The sequence below is a fragment of the Setaria italica genome, chromosome II, assembly GCF_000263155.2.
Source record: "Setaria italica strain Yugu1 chromosome II, Setaria_italica_v2.0, whole genome shotgun sequence".
Classification (NCBI taxonomy): Eukaryota; Viridiplantae; Streptophyta; class Magnoliopsida; order Poales; family Poaceae; genus Setaria; species Setaria italica.
The window spans coordinates 5,019,896-5,035,638 of NC_028451.1; the positions used below are offsets into that span (position 1 = coordinate 5,019,896).

General features: G+C 38.8%; 1 protein-coding gene across 1 annotated transcript; it reads left to right on the forward strand.

Annotated features, from left to right (window-relative positions):
- Positions 1–111: 111 nt before the first annotated feature.
- Positions 112–9,607, forward strand: LOC101785603 (ATP-dependent DNA helicase 2 subunit KU70). The gene is made up of 20 exons (XM_012843554.2): positions 112–767; positions 885–961; positions 1,391–1,507; positions 2,307–2,421; positions 2,953–3,062; positions 3,723–3,852; positions 3,943–4,043; positions 4,109–4,167; positions 4,905–5,038; positions 5,128–5,171; positions 5,296–5,372; positions 5,803–5,950; positions 6,630–6,691; positions 7,182–7,239; positions 7,430–7,457; positions 7,671–7,756; positions 7,832–7,949; positions 8,289–8,388; positions 8,599–8,631; positions 8,977–9,607. Exons 2-20 carry the CDS (start codon positions 905–907, stop codon positions 9,248–9,250), a joined length of 1,851 nt encoding a protein of 616 aa, XP_012699008.1. The 5' UTR covers positions 112–767; positions 885–904; the 3' UTR covers positions 9,251–9,607.
- Positions 9,608–15,743: the final 6,136 nt, after the last annotated feature.

The window sequence follows — 15,743 nt, forward strand, 5'->3', positions numbered from 1 at the left end:
TGAGCTTTAATTTTTCCGGATCATGTACAGTGAAACTAGCTGATGGGGTGTTGGTTAGTGCTCCTATTTAGCGTTTGGATCAACCAGCAAATGGACATGGAATTAAGTTTAATAAGGCCTCGTTCGGTTTCACCGGATTGGCCCGGAATGAGGTCCATTCCGGATGGTTTGAAGTGACCCGGTTTGAAACCAGACTTGCATTGAAAGTGTTGTTCGTTTTAGTCTGGCCTGGAATGAAAACCGGCCTGGATTGGAATCCTTCTACATTAGATGGCCCGGATTGAAACCATACCTCCTCACCCCTGGAATGAATCCTGACCGGATTGAGTGACACGGGTGGAATCACTCAAACCGGACCTGGAAGTAATCCTAGCTGGAATCCAATCCTGGTGAAACGAACGAGGCCTAGCGGAAGTTTCATATAGGATTGTGTGAGCCCAGTGGCCTCCTCGTCGGAAGGCCTCGCTGCTGCCCCGAGAATTGGTGTGCCGTTGCCTTTTGCACGTTGTGGGCCCATCTCGTTTCGCCTTCCTTCTCCTTCCCCGAGAAGACGAAGCTGCTGCTGCGCCCGCCGTCTCGCCCCCTGCGTCCCTAGCGTTCTCTCTTTCGTAATCCCGCCCCTAAACCCTAGCGAGTTTCTAGAATCTTCCAGAACCCTCTCTCCGCCCTCCAAAGTCCCTATCCCTTGCTCAGCAGCAGGCGCCATGGACCTGGACCCCGAGGGCATCTTCCGCGACGACTGCGACGAGGACGATGACAACGTTCAGGTTCGCTCCTGTGTTTTTTTTTCTCGTCCCCATTTTTTTTAAAATTCTTTGGCTTAATACGCCTGCTGTGACGCCATTTGATTTGTGTATACTCCATTGCTTGCTCGGGGGAAGCAGGAGAGGGAGGCAACAAGGAAATGGTTGTCTATCTCGTCTACGCCTCGCTCAAAATGTTCACCCCCGCGACTACCCAGGTGGGGCACCAGTTGCTTGCTTCCTAATTTGACAAGCTGGATTGCATTTACTTGCTGTGTGTTGCTGTTTCCAAGTTGAGGTCCAGATTTTTTTGGCAAGCATTGCATCAAATTTTGGAGTCTGTTTGTTCTGGTATCTGGAGTCTTGCCAGTAGTTTGTATTTGTTACAGTCAACCTCTGTTTTGGGGCTGTAAAGACTCAAGACCACGGGTGGGGAGTAGGTAGCTAATGTCATTATCTTTTAGAGTGCTTCCTCATGGATTAAGCTAGTTTTAGTCATTATTTGGGAAATGCTTTGGTAAAAGTATGAGTCTGGCTGTTTTTCTCGTATTTAGCAATCCATACATCTGTGTGGTTATGTTTTGACATAACATTCTTTTATGGTTTTACTCCTTAATGTAGCATTCTTTTGTTATGATTTCTTCCAGGAAGATGAAAAGCAGGAGACACATTTTCATACCATAGTTTACTGCATTACACAGTCTCTGAAGACACAAATCATTGGAGGATCCTATGATGAAGTTGCAATATGTTTCTTTAACACTGTATGTGCTTGCTCAACTCCGAAAGCTTTCTTTGTATTTTTTTTATCTAAACTGTAGCATTTTATCATAATTCAAACATTTGTGAGGAGAAAGGGAGGACTATCAGTTTCAGCTTAGTAGCCAATTCTTCTATGTGTGTTATGTCATAATTCTATTTGGCCTGTTGCCAGCTTTACTCAGTATGCTACCCCTGGCCACAAATAAAATAAGTGATATTTTGGACACCAACACAATACCCAAAAGGTCCAGAACACAAAGTTGACTAGCAGTTTCTGTTGTAACTTATTATGAACCTAGTAAATATGATATTATGATAGTGTACTTTGAACAAAGCTACACATGGTTATGGATATCCAATTTAAATGTTAATAGCCAGACTGCATGCATCACAGTGACCCCCCAGTGGTACTCGTTTTTTAAGGCATGGTTACTAAACCTGTTGAATAAGAAGTGAACTTGAAGACTACAGTGATACAATTAACTTGCAGTTGCATTCAGTATATAATGAAAGAATCAGAGTCAGGATTTGGGAATGATAGGTTCTGTAAGCTAGACACTGTGCTCCATTTCAATTGTTTTCTGAAAGGTGAATACTTATCTAGCTTTGCATGAGTTGATGAGTATTCACAATTATATTAGATTATTAGTCCTTTCTTGACAATTCTGCAACACTCCATGCTTATTTTCCTTATACTATTTATTAACTTTGTATGATAGCATTATAAAGTAGAACCAATGCACTGATACTGCAAAGTATGCTGCCTTGTGGCTTGATCTAGTTTACTCACAACTCTTGCAGAAAGAGAAGAAGAATTTGCAGGATTTGGCAGGTGTTTATGTTTACAATGTTGGAGACAGAGATCCACTTGATAGGCCCACTGCTAAACTGATTAAAGATTTTTCTTGCATAGAAGGTGACACCACTATATGAATTGTTACTTGGTCAGGCATGGTCAAAGTTGGAGAGATGCATGCTAAGCTTCTTTCATATACTAAATGTTATGTGGAAATGTGGTTCATAATAAGTTTTGCTCTGTTTGGGTCTTCCTATTTTCCCTACATATCTAATATTGTCTCCACCCACTTTCTCAACCAGAGAAGGTAGTTTCCTTCTATGGTTTACCTTTATATTCTAACTTGTGTAGCAAACTATATGTGCCTAAAAAATCAGGCTAGAAGGTGCACTAAAAAAGAAATCTAAAATCTGACATCAGGTTGGTTTTGTGTTCTTAAAAATTAAATGTAATGTGGTGGCTTAGCAGTATTCCCTGACTATATTATCATAATAATCAGGTTTCTAGTTAATTTTGTTTTGACCTCACAAACAAATTCGATGGGTGTATCATAAGATGATAAGAAGTATACAAGATACTTGGTGTATTAAATAAAAGTCAGCAAAATTCTGTTTTATTTCTGGTTCTAAAGTTTGTTTCAACTTATGGCAGATTCTTTCATGAGCAACATTGGAAGTCGATATGGAATAACTGCTGGATCTCGGGAGAACACCCTTTATAATGCTCTTTGGGTTGCGCAAACACTGCTGCGCAAAGGGTATGTCCACTTCCCTCCTTTTGCTTTTATGCAGTGTCATAGTTTAATAAATCTTGTGGGCTATTAACATGTTCTGTAGGATTTATACCTCTTACCTTTCCTGGAGCTGGAGTAATATGCACACTGTGCAAACTAATCTAGGTTGCATCAGTTTATGCTGAATGTTGATGTAAATATTTGTGTAACAAAGAATGTAGCACACCATGAGTGCTGTGACATCCTTTTAACGCACTTCTTGATACCTGTCTGGACTTCAGTGAATCCACATTCCTCTTTTGAAAATTTCCAGATCTGTGAAGTGTTGGCAATGGCCAAGGTAAGCTCCCTGAGCTCACTCTCCACACGCACACACACTAGAGCTAGAGGTAGAAGAAGATGAGAAGGAGCACAGCACACACACGCAACTCTCTGTTGCTGCTGAACTGTTTGAGCTGCAGCTGCTCATCTACTCTTTATAGAGCACAAGTCAAAGTAGAGTACACAAAGCTATGAGTGTATCTACCAACTACACTACCAACTACTAGTACTATGTACAAGACAGGGCATACTGCCCACTACTCATGGCACTGCTGCCTTATACGGCTGGCAGTGGCCATACAGCCGGCCAAGGAGCTCTACCTGCCCCATTGACTTTGCAAAAGGAAGAGAGAAGCAATGAGCTGAGCAATTAACTAACATGAAGACTGTCAGTAAACGGATTCCTATATTCACCAATGAAGATGATCCTTTTGGTGATATGACAGGAGCTGTGAAGACTGATATGATTAGGACAACAATACAACGTGCAAAGGTATGTCTATATCACAGATATGCATACTACACGGCACCCACATATCCAAAATGAAATTTTATCTTCATTTTTTATCCTCTATTTACCACATCAGTACTTGCTTTCCTATGGGATGCACAAGATCTTGGCCGATCTATTGAGCTACTTCCACTGAGCCGGCCTGATGAGGAATTCAACATGTCCCTTTTTTATGCAGTAAGTTTCCATTATTCTTTTCCTTTCCTCTCAGTGTTAATTGCTAAGTAGATCTGATTTCCCAGGATTTGATTGGTCTGGATGGAGGTGAGATAACGGAGTATCTGCCATCTGCTGGTGAAAAGTACCGTTCTTGAAGCATAAATGTTACTTGTTTGATTTTTTTTATTTAGGTCATACATACTTGATTTGCATTTTATTCTTATCATCTCCTTGCACAACCGTTCAGTCTTGAGTTGTGAACGGAGATAGCTTGTTCTACACAATCACATTTGACTAGCATTTGTTTCTGTGTGGACTTGTCCTTTTCTTTTTTTTTAACAGGTCGCAAGAGCTTTGCCAATTCGTTTGAATTAATTGACATAATTTTACATTACAACACCCATTCCTGTGTACACACGGAGAGAATAAAGAGAAAAAAACCATTATGCACCACGCCTTCATAGAAAAGTATACATTTATATTTCTAGACTTTCCCTTGATCTCCACAAAGAAGTTTGTCATGTTGGGAACTTTTGTTCTGAGTTCTCCATGTGTTGTTTTGAGAATTGAGAGTATATTGTACTAAGGTGAATAAGAATTGTGAGCTGCATTTGAGCACATAAATGTTTTCATAAATTTTGTGGGATTCTTGCATGAACTACCAATAATAGAACTCAAATTACTTGCATATGCCTGGTGCATCTATGAAAAATGATTATATGTACTGTAGTGGTTTTGGAGACTTCAGTTATGTTGAAGTATTTATTCTTTGTTATGCTACTGGCCTGTTGATCTCTAATATCATTTGGGAAGATTGTGCTTCCTCTGAATGAACATAATTTCTTACTTTCACATAATTTCTTATTGTTGTCTTTGAAGGTTGGAGGATATGACTGATCAACTGAGAAAAAGAATGATGAAAAAGCGCAGAGTAAAACCTCTTTCATTTGCAATTACAAATGATGTATGTATAGAAGTGAATACATATGCGCTGACCCATCCTACTACTACAGGTATGCTGTAACTTTGGTCTATTCTGTGCTTCTTTACATAATGTCATTACAAGTATATCTAAATATATGCTTGTTACTTATTTTTGTAGGGACAATTACGTGGCTTGATTCAGTCAGTAACATTCCATTAAAGGTGACCCTACAATTTAAAGATCAGTTTTTTTTTGTTGACTTAGCTTTGGTGAAATTTCATCCCCTGCAATCTCTTTATGCCTGCTTTTATAATTCTTAAACATATAACAACAATCCTTATACAGACTGAAAGGTCTTTCATATGCAATGATACTGGGGCTCTACTTCAGGATCCACAGATGTGTTTCCAGATGTACAATGTGTAAGTACACAAAACACACTGTCACTGTCATGTATTTGTTTGATTTTTCATTTTTGGGTGGTGTTTCCCTGTTAAATCGTATTATGTGCCTTCTGGCTTCAACATAAAAAGGAAGCTCGACTGCATGCTCGTACAAATCGATTTTCGTTTCAAACTCCTTCAGAAACTCTCATTATGAACCATTTGAGAAAAGCCTTGGGAGTTGGCATGTGAGCCAGCCTCGGGATGGAAGAAATGGATTCCTGTTGAGTATGGCGTGTTTGCAGACATAGATGATACTCAAATCATCTCCAAAACTCAATCCACGCCCTCGTATATTGAAAACTGTGCACTGTAACACCATTGATTTGTGCTATGCATACCAAGCAAGACAGTCTTGGGTCTCATTGTTATGTATTTGTGATCTTAAGTACTTACCCTATTCATGCAGCACGGTCGTCAAATTTTCCATCCGAGAACTCTCTGAGGTTAAAAGGGTTTCAAGTCATCATCTTCACCTTATAGGATTCAAGCCATTGGATTGCTTGAAGGATTATCATAACTTGCGACCATCAACATTTGTTTATCCCTGTGATGAGGTAGTAACACTACCTTTTATGCTTCTGGAATTGCACCATTACCTAGTCAGAGTCTGAACTGGCAGTACTGCAGCTATATCCTTAATGCTGAGAATGTCTGTCATTCTCCATGCCGTCTTCTCTAGCTTGAGGCAGATAATATAATAGTTGAAAACTTCAAATGTTTTTGAATGACAATATTTGCATCTTGATTAGATAAGAAGTCTCAACTTGACACAGTGCTTTAGGTGCATGCTTCCTTCAACCATGGTTTGGCACTTTGTATCATGTAAGTTACTAATTTAAACCAAATTAAACCTATTGTCATATCTCGAATTCTCGATACTCTTTTTTAGAACCATACTGGCTGTAGATTAATTTCGTAAATATATGGCATATGTATAAAGGTTACAGGACCAAAATTACAAGAATGTAGAATATCTACAAGACCCCTGACTACAGGAGCTGATAATACTACAGAACTAAAGGCTATACATCAACCAAAGTTTTTCGATTTTAACCAGTTCTCTAAATGCAGTAAAAACGAAATGATGTTTTCATAGGATTGTTATGCGATAGGTATTTATTTCTGTCTTTTCCCCGCTCTTGCTCAGAGCTTCTAAATATATTAATATTTTATTCTAGGATGCGTTTGCCAGATACTCAGACAGCCAGACTTACCCCATATGCTCTGATGCAGCATATATTTGGAAGCACACACGTTTTTGTTGCTTTACATAGCTCAATGTTGCGCCTTGGAAGGTAAGTTGCCATCACCTAAATTTTCCTTCAACCTTTTGTGACCACTATATAAAGAAAATACAATGAAAGAAAATATTGACAGTTATTAATGTAGCTAAAGCTACCTTAAATTGTCGTGAATTGTTTTTTAGCTCTCATAACATTTTGGCCATAGCTTGCTATGGTCGGCACTGTGTCGTGCAATAGCATGCCAATTCAACTCTTGAGTCTCAGGAGATAAGTGGTTCAACATGTTAATTTTCCATGCCTTGCCTTGCTCAGCCCAACCTTTGCTACTAAGCAAGGAAATCCTTGCTAGTGGAGGCCCTCTTAAAGACGAGTAACCTTTTCGTGGGCAAGGTAAGGCAAGGTAGCCTTCACTTCTTGCCCAATAGCAAATGTGCTGAGGTGTCCTAACAGAAGAAAGTTGCTTGTTTTACCAATGTAAATTTCAGGTTTTGCATGTCTACACAACCATGGTTAACAACTTAAAATATATGTATGCTTTCAGGTTTGCGCTTGCATTTTATGGGAATCCAACTCGACCACAGCTCGTGGCCCTTGTTCAAGTGAGGGACACTTTCTTTCCATGTTTACATTTACTGCAAAAACAGTAGCTGCTACACAGTATTAGTTCGTCCACCATGATAATGTTACATCAATATTATGGAGTACTGCACGTCATGCCAATTGCACTAACAAAATTCGCGCATCAGTTCTGTCAATTTGAATTGATTGCTTCTTTGCTTGAGCTTATAGCATGGCACCATGTATGTCTGGAAGATGGGTAGTAACCAGGCAAAATGACCTTGCTTTAATTTTTCATTCTACTAATTACCTGAATGTATCTTTGTAGGTCAGATTAATAAACCCAAAATGAGTGGGGTTCCGCAAAACATCACTATACAAATCTATTTTTATAAGATGACACGAATTGTTTGTATGTGATTTGCTAACATAGACCTGCTTTCCAAATGAACTTGGGGGTAAAAACATACAGGAAGAGGTTATGCTGGTCAAGTTGAGCCGCCTGGCATGCACATGATCTATCTTCCATACTCCGCCGATATAAGATATCCTGAAGAGGTAAGGACTGGCATTTTGTTACACTTTACCGTCCGCCGTAAGATAAGTATCTTACATTCTTACCTTGATTCGCAGGTTCATATGACTTCTGATGAAGCACCACGTGCAACGGATGAACAAATCAAGAAAGCATCAAATCTATTGAAACACATTGATCTGAAGAATTTTTCTGTATGCCAATTTGCTAACCCAGGTAAGTAGCTATGAAGTCATAATTGACGATACTAACGTTAAGCTGTCTTTTTTGGCCTCCATGGACTGTCCCAATATTTTTTTGAAATGTATTACATTTACAAGATCTCTCTCTAATGTAGACTTGTCTACCAATTTGAAGCACAGATTTTATTCTAGTTTACATAAATGCTCCATGGCCAAATGCTGCTTATTGTACATGCCCTATAGCCTTTTGGGCTAACATGTCAAGGAGCATCAAGATGTTATTATAGCATGTTCATTAACTTGCACCATCACTTGAAATTCAGTGACTTCCTAAATTATCTGACGTGGCTTCTGTTTCTTTGATGTCAATCAGCTTTGCAAAGACACTATGGGATTTTGGAGGCCTTAGCTTTAGGTGAAGATGAGATGCCAGATATAAAGGATTCCCTGCCTGATGAAGAAGGCTTGGCTAGGTACTTGTTTTCATTTGGCATTTGTGCATGCTAAACATGACACAGAAAGATAAAATAGAAACGGCGTATTTCATGCTTAAATAAGCTAACAATATGCCTGTATCCCCTACAAAAGCAATATGCAGTAGTCACATGTTACCCTGTCTGTGCATTGTGTGGGATGTAGTTGAACTTGAAGCTCAATATGTTTGTTTGCCATTCTTATCTCAGGCCAGGAGTTGTTAAAGCTATTGATGAATTTAAGGGGGTGTTTGGATACGGGGTGTTAAACTTTAACATTGTCACATCGGATGTTCGGATGCTAATTAGGAGAACTAAACATGAGCTAATTATAAAACTAATTGCAGAACCCTGTGCTAATTCGCGAGACGAATCTATTAAGCCTAATTAATCCATCATTAGTAAATGGTTACTGTAGCACCACATTGTCAAATCATGGACTAATTAGGCTTAATAGATTCGTCTCGCGAATTACACTCCATCTATGCAATTAGTTTTGTAATTAACCTATATTTAATACTCCTAATTAGCATCCAAATATCCGATGTGATGGGTGTTAATTTTAACACCCGCCAAACAGCCCCTCAGGGCTTCAGTCTATGGTGAAAATTATGACCGAGAGGAGGCTGAAGCAGCAGCAGCAAAAGCTTCCCGTGGTGGTGACGCTTCGAGGAAGCGGAAGGCGATCGCTGATGCAGCCTCGCTGAAAAGTGCAGCTTATGATTGGGCCGAACTGGCAGATAATGGAAAGGTCGTCTTGCCAAGATTATATATACCCACATGTAAGTTTATTGGCAGGTTCTCCTATGAGTTATGGCAGTTTATATGCAAGCAGAATTCAACATATAACCTGTCAGTGTGATATGCCAATGCATTTAGAGACCACCTGTTTTCTGCACATGCCAATAAGAAATGGCATGCTCAACAAAATTCAACTATTGATGTACCTAAAATGAAGCATCTGTACATCCCAAGCTGACATGACAGCAAGGAGCTATCCTGCAGCAGCACACTCAGCACACTCATGTAGGGTGTATTTGGTTGTATGCACCACATGATGTATGTATGGATGATCCTGGATGGTGGGGTTCAACCAATTTTCTTGTACCATATAGTTCACTTCAATTAGTAAAATAATGTATTAAGTGGGATGACTTCATCTTGGATGGGTTGGTATAATTCATCCAACCAAACAAAAGATCATTATTATTTTGAACCATTTCATACATGAATCAAATAATACAAGCAACCAAATACACCCATAGTCATACCAAATACACCCATAGTCATAGATCACTCCTTGTTTGGCCACGATAGATTTTCTTTGCTCAACCTGCTGGGTTTCGAAGCGGCACGGTTTTAAAACTCCTACGATGTTCTAAAAAATTATGCCTTTGTCATTTGCTGTTGAAGGACATGACAGTCGTGGAGTTGAAATCGTACCTAACCGCGCATGACCTCCCCGTCTCTGGTAAGAAAGAGGCACTTATGTACGACCTTCCTGTGCATGCTACGTGCCAATTTTGTATAGCGATGTGCCAGCCCCAGTTGCCAGTTGAACTTGTTTGTTAGTTTATCTTGAGGTCATGTGGTTTTGCCCTTTGGAACATGCATCATCGTATTCTGCTAGTACAATGGTTGGAGACCCACTAGATAAAAACACAACTGGTTGCATTGATTTCAAAAGAAAACTAGAGGGGGTGAAATCGCCAGGTATATATGCGCATAATTACAATTCGATAAAGTGATTTTGGAATTTACAAAAAAATTACATCAGTCTTGATTAATATGTTTTTTTTAATTACAAAGATCATGCGCACACTATACTCGCATCAGAAGACTAAATAAATCTTTACTAATATTTGACAGACATGGATAATATGAAAGTGAAAGCCTTAATTACTGGGCAAATGTTTTTGAAAACATGGCGGTTCTGTGTTTACCAAAGCGAAGATTTTGATTCTTTGGTTTGGTTAAGTATAATTGACTACGGACTTAGATATGTTCAATGCACGTGCAGAGAATTCAACGACGTATCACCTTGCTTTAGCCGCTTTCTTCAGTCATTGTTTTGAGCTGCTGCTGACCTTGCGTGTAGTGTACAAAAGTCAACACTGAAGATTATAGCGATTAGCATATATACTAAACAGCTTATTTACACGAGTTTAATGTACTTACAACAAACATATCATTGTCTTTTCGAGCTTTTGAATCGCCTTGAGCCCGTGACCCTACTTAAGCTCTATTTAGCGTGACTTTTTTTTTTCCGCGAGAAAGTGCCATTACAAGCCTGACAACAGGAACAAAGCACATCCCAACGAAGAAGACAAACATACAAAGACATTGATATGCACAAAGACAATGAGAGTCTCGAAGATTACAAGATTAGTGAAGACAAGATGGAGGAGGGAGTGTGACGTGTACATGCGTATATGTGAATGTCTATGCTCGTACTATGTTTTGCCAAAAAATAATGAGAGGAGGGTGACCAAAACACCGGAATCCACTACACGTGGTCTCTAGAATTATCTAGATTATCCTAAATTCCCATTCATGTATTGTATGACATCATAGCATGAATCTCCTTTTATGATCATATATAGATTAAGAAGAGCTTTTTGGACTAGTCACGGAACAAATATATTAAGTGGATTTATTGTGAAAATTATTTTTTTCATAATATGGTAATTTTATGTTTTCGTGTAGAAGTAGTTGGCTAGTCGCCAACGCTCTATACTATACTGGTGACCATGATGATGTGCAATATACTTTTTCTTGTGAAATGTACAGTATAATATATTTATGAACAGATGAAGTATTGAGGTGGCCAAACCTTCTTGTTAAATAAATTCCAGTATGGTTTCGTGATGAAAAATCCAACACCAATACCTTGCAACTTTTGCGATAAATGAGATTCTCCAGAACATGCACTTCCTTCAGCTGTTTAGCTACCTGCCACCACAAATAATTGGGATCCGGCAGGAAAACCATGAATAAAGTTGTGGTGAATAAACCACAACTTTTCCTAAAGTTGTGGTGAATAAGTAGCAAAGTTGTGGTGAATAAACCACAACTTTAGAAAAAGTTGTGGTGAATAATTTAGCAAAGTTGTGGTGAATGAACCGGCAGGAAAACCATGAATAATCCATGAATAATTGTCCACAAAAGTTAACGATAAACAATGAATAAATTAGGCACGAGCTTTTGCATCTTCAAGCTTTCTAAAAAAAGTGATGCGATAGCGTATTCTCTTATCTAAGCTTCCTCCCTTCGCTCCCCCCCGCGTGGTCCAATGATCTTTTATACATTTTTTCAGTGCAATTCAAAAAAAAAAGAAAATTAAAATTATCATCACAAATAATTATTTAAAAATATTTTTACCTTTGAGGAAGTTGCAAACTGTATTTCAAATCTACACTTTTTGTGATACCAGACTATGCGGTGGACGGTCTATTTGGTCATACCATTGAGCCATGGTATGGCTAACCATTAGCGAGAAATTGGCATGTTTTGTCAAACGACGGCTCATAGTGTGGAGAAAGAAATGTTGGATTTTAAAATTTAATGTAAAGAAGATTTAGAAAATAATAAAAATAAAAAAGTTCACGCCCAGACACCTACCGTGAAAGCCTACCATTACACAAGTTTGCTCTCAGTTTGTTAATCATTCATACAATGTGGACATTTTCTGGCTGTCACCAAGTTTCAACTGATTGTGCGTTCACATTCAATCCTTGTCACTGCGTATCAAAAGCTATGTATATAAAAAAGTCAAAACGAATAATAATTTGAGATAGAGGGAGAGTAGTAAAGAAAGATATGGTAGGTTATGCATTTATTTTTCTATGGGAATGGCTATGCATTTCTTACATAGTGTTATAAAGACTAGTAGTTATTTCCTCGCATGCTCTGTTTGGAATGTACAATTTTTCTTCTTCCTTCCCCATCCTAATCAAGTTGTATGCAATTAACGCAAATTATTACTCCTTCCGTTTCAAATTATAGGTCATTTTAGTTTTTCTAGGTTCATAGGCGTTTGTATGCATCTAGACATACACTATATTTAGATGCATACAAACACCTATGTAGGGTGGGAATTCGGGTAATTCAGGAATTTTGGGTCAGGTAATTCAGGTATTTGTAAATTTGGGTTTTCAAAATAGCTACTTGAACTTCACTAAAAAAGAGAATACCCGAATTTTCAGGTACCCGAAAAAATCGCGTTCAGGTTTTCCCGAATTACCCAATAAATTGCATATGTTTCCCCAACCGCCACTATGCCATGTCCACAACTTTGATAGTACATGGGATGAAACAAAAATGCATTTCAACATATCATATACCAATTACACAACAAACAACAAGTAAATTGATGGATCAAACTAATAAATTTGGCTACATTTATAATCTACTAGTGCATAATCCAATGGCTTTTAGCATAGTTTGGGTAAATCGGGAATTCGGGTACCATAATTGAATACCTGAATTTCCCGAATTAAATTTGGGTTTCTAAACCCGAAATAGTGATCGGAAATATCAGGTTTGGGTATTTCGGGTTTGGGGTTCAGGATTCGGGTTCGGAAAATTCTGCCCACCCCTACTCCTCTGAATCTAGAAAAAGCAAAATTGATCTAAATGGAGGGAGCAGTAATTAAATCACGTTTTTTTTGTGTGCTCGGGCCTTTGGGGCACTGGCTGTCCGCACAGATATCTGCAGCATCAAACGCAGGCACGTACTCAGTGCTGCGTGAGCTTGGGTCCCAATCAGATCTTATCTACGATGGAAGAGAGCAAGAAAAGCGCAGCACCCATCCACATCTTTTTGAACCCAAAGCTAGGGAGATAGCTATAGCTTGGTCCAGGAGTCTTTGCGAGATCGACACGACTTTGTTTGTTCTTGTTGACATTCTGTCACCTTAACGTTGAGTTAGGTTTGCAAAAATCCGCCCTAGTTGAGATGATGGGGAAGTTGGTTGACCTCAGTGTGTCTCTAGATTCCGGTTAATTTTGCGAGAAATGAATAATTACGAAGTCTCCATAGTCCATATGCCGTTTTAGGAAGGGTAAAGAAAAGAGTAATGATAAAATCCTACTATTATTGCTAGAAAAAAACCTGCGTTTTACAAAGGTATTAGAGATAGAAGTTTTCTTTCTAAAGCAAATGAACCAATTATTGATGCTCAAATATTAATATTGAAAGGAGTTACATGCCTAAAGAGATGATGGTGATACTTGAGTGTTGGAACGAACTTGGAATTTCAAGAAAACTAGCACTGAACAAATTATTTGTGCGCAGAATACTATTCTATTCTTACAGTCAAGTACGGAAATGGAACTTTTGTTCCATTACGATTTAAAAAATGCTTATGATTAGCAATTTTTTTTACCAAAGTCAACAGGGAAGCCTCCTACTAATTTTTTGTATTTTTTTTATTCCAGACACGATTAATTCACTCCCACGGGGAGTTGAACCCGAGCCTACTGGTGCTACTCAGCTGCTCTAACCACTAAGCTAGAGGCCCTTTCACTTATGATTTGCAATTAATGTAGTTAGTTAGCGAACTAATCTTTCATGTATTTTTCGTCTTATATAATTATATATTATGTCCACTGAATGATAAAACATGATGTCTGGCACTTCCTAGTACCATCTTCCGTACCAAACTTTATTATAGATTTAATAATGCATCACTTGTGCTGCAGGTCAGGTTTTTCTGCCTGTACTCAATTATCTGTGGTAGTTTAGTTAATGACCAGCACAGCCTAGACTGACAATATATTGTATTTTCATGAGAAATAATCCAGCACCAACTAATTAAAACCCCGCAACCTTTTCTGATAAATGAGAATCTCCAGAACATGCAGTTCCTTCCTGTAGTACTTTATCCACCAGCCTACCACAAATAATTGGGCACCGGCAGCAAGACCTAGACCACCAAGTGATGCTCATAAAGAAATTAGGCACCAACATCTGCATTTTTGCAGTGTAAAGCCACCTAGATGCAAGCCAAAACAGTGACCTTCAATTCACACATGGCCATGAGATGGGCTGAGTAAAGTTATTGAACAAACACGGCATGGATGCCTTTGCCTTTCATCCCCTGCCACCCAACCCTTACCATGCTTGCCTGGTGTTGCCTTGATACTTTATCTGAAAACTATGCAAGCCTACCATTACACACACAAACACAAGGTTGCCCTCAGTTGCCTAATTATTCATGCACAGTGGACCTTTCTAACTGTCACCAAGTCATTGTTAACTGATATGCAGTCAAGGAGTGTCACTTCAAATCTTTGATGAACTCAAGAATCATTGGCCTCTGATGTAGCCTATTCTTAAAGGAACTGCAGAATTTTCATGGTTCACATGGGTAGAACATGTGAATATATATAAATAAAGAATAAAAGACATAGGTGGAAATGGTAGCAGAAAGCGACCACATCTTTTAGCTTGCTGATAATGCATGCATCTTGTGCCTTCATGGATTCTTCAGACACAGCTGCATCTGCAGTTCTGCACACACAAGATCATTGACTCGTTACCATAAAGTATCCCTGGATGGAGACCCATTCCTCCAGCTTCCAGAAGCCATATAGATTACGGCAGGCCTGCAGATCCGATGCCATGGACCAATGCCATCATCCTTCAGACTCTTGTAAAATAAATATTCTCAGGAAACTAGGAGAGGATTTAGAAGAAATAGGCAGTTTATTGCATCGAAACAAAAAGAAAAAGAAGGGCACATGAAACTTCTCTCTGTCCTGTGACACCCAAGAGTGCCACAAGTAGTATGTCTTACTAAAATTTGGAAGTTTTTTTGATCGAATTCGATCACTTTTGTTTCAATGCTAAAATGTTAGTAACGCGGCCCCTATCCGTCAATCTAATTTATTTTGAAGAAAAAAATTGGTTAAAACCTACTCCCTCCATTCCAAATTACTATTCGTTTTGGTTTTTCTTGGTACATAGCTTTTGCTATGCGTAGATATACGGTATGTCTAGATACGTCACAAATATTATGAAACTAAAAAAGTTAAAATGAATAGTAATTTGGGATGGAGGGAGTACTTACACAACTAATTAGGCAACCCCAGTTTCGGCACAGCATTCCTGTGCTGCATTTGAGCACATACCAAAAATGCCAAATATCCCATTTAGAAGATGACCAACTTTCTTTCCGTCCAAAGTGATGAAACAATAGTATATCCCTTTGAGCATTATCAAGGTCCCAACTGAGCAAATTGGAATTTTGTGAGAAAAGCATCTACCTCCCACCCAATAGCTGGCAATGTGCAAGCTTGCACGGTTGATATCTTTTTTCTTGGCATGGATGTCCCTATCATATCTAGGCTTC

What these genes read in the sequence shown, in the direction of transcription:
- LOC101785603 (XM_012843554.2), top strand. Translation starts at nt 905, where the DNA reads ATGGTTGTCTATCTCGTCTACGCCTCGCTCAAAATGTTCACCCCCGCG. An exon ending in TTGTTTATCCCTGTGATGAG is followed by an intron (nt 5,951 to 6,629) that starts GTAGTAACACTA and finishes GCTCTGATGCAG; the next exon opens with CATATATTTGGAAGCACACA. An exon ending in TCAATGTTGCGCCTTGGAAG is followed by an intron (nt 6,692 to 7,181) that starts GTAAGTTGCCAT and finishes GTATGCTTTCAG; the next exon opens with GTTTGCGCTTGCATTTTATG.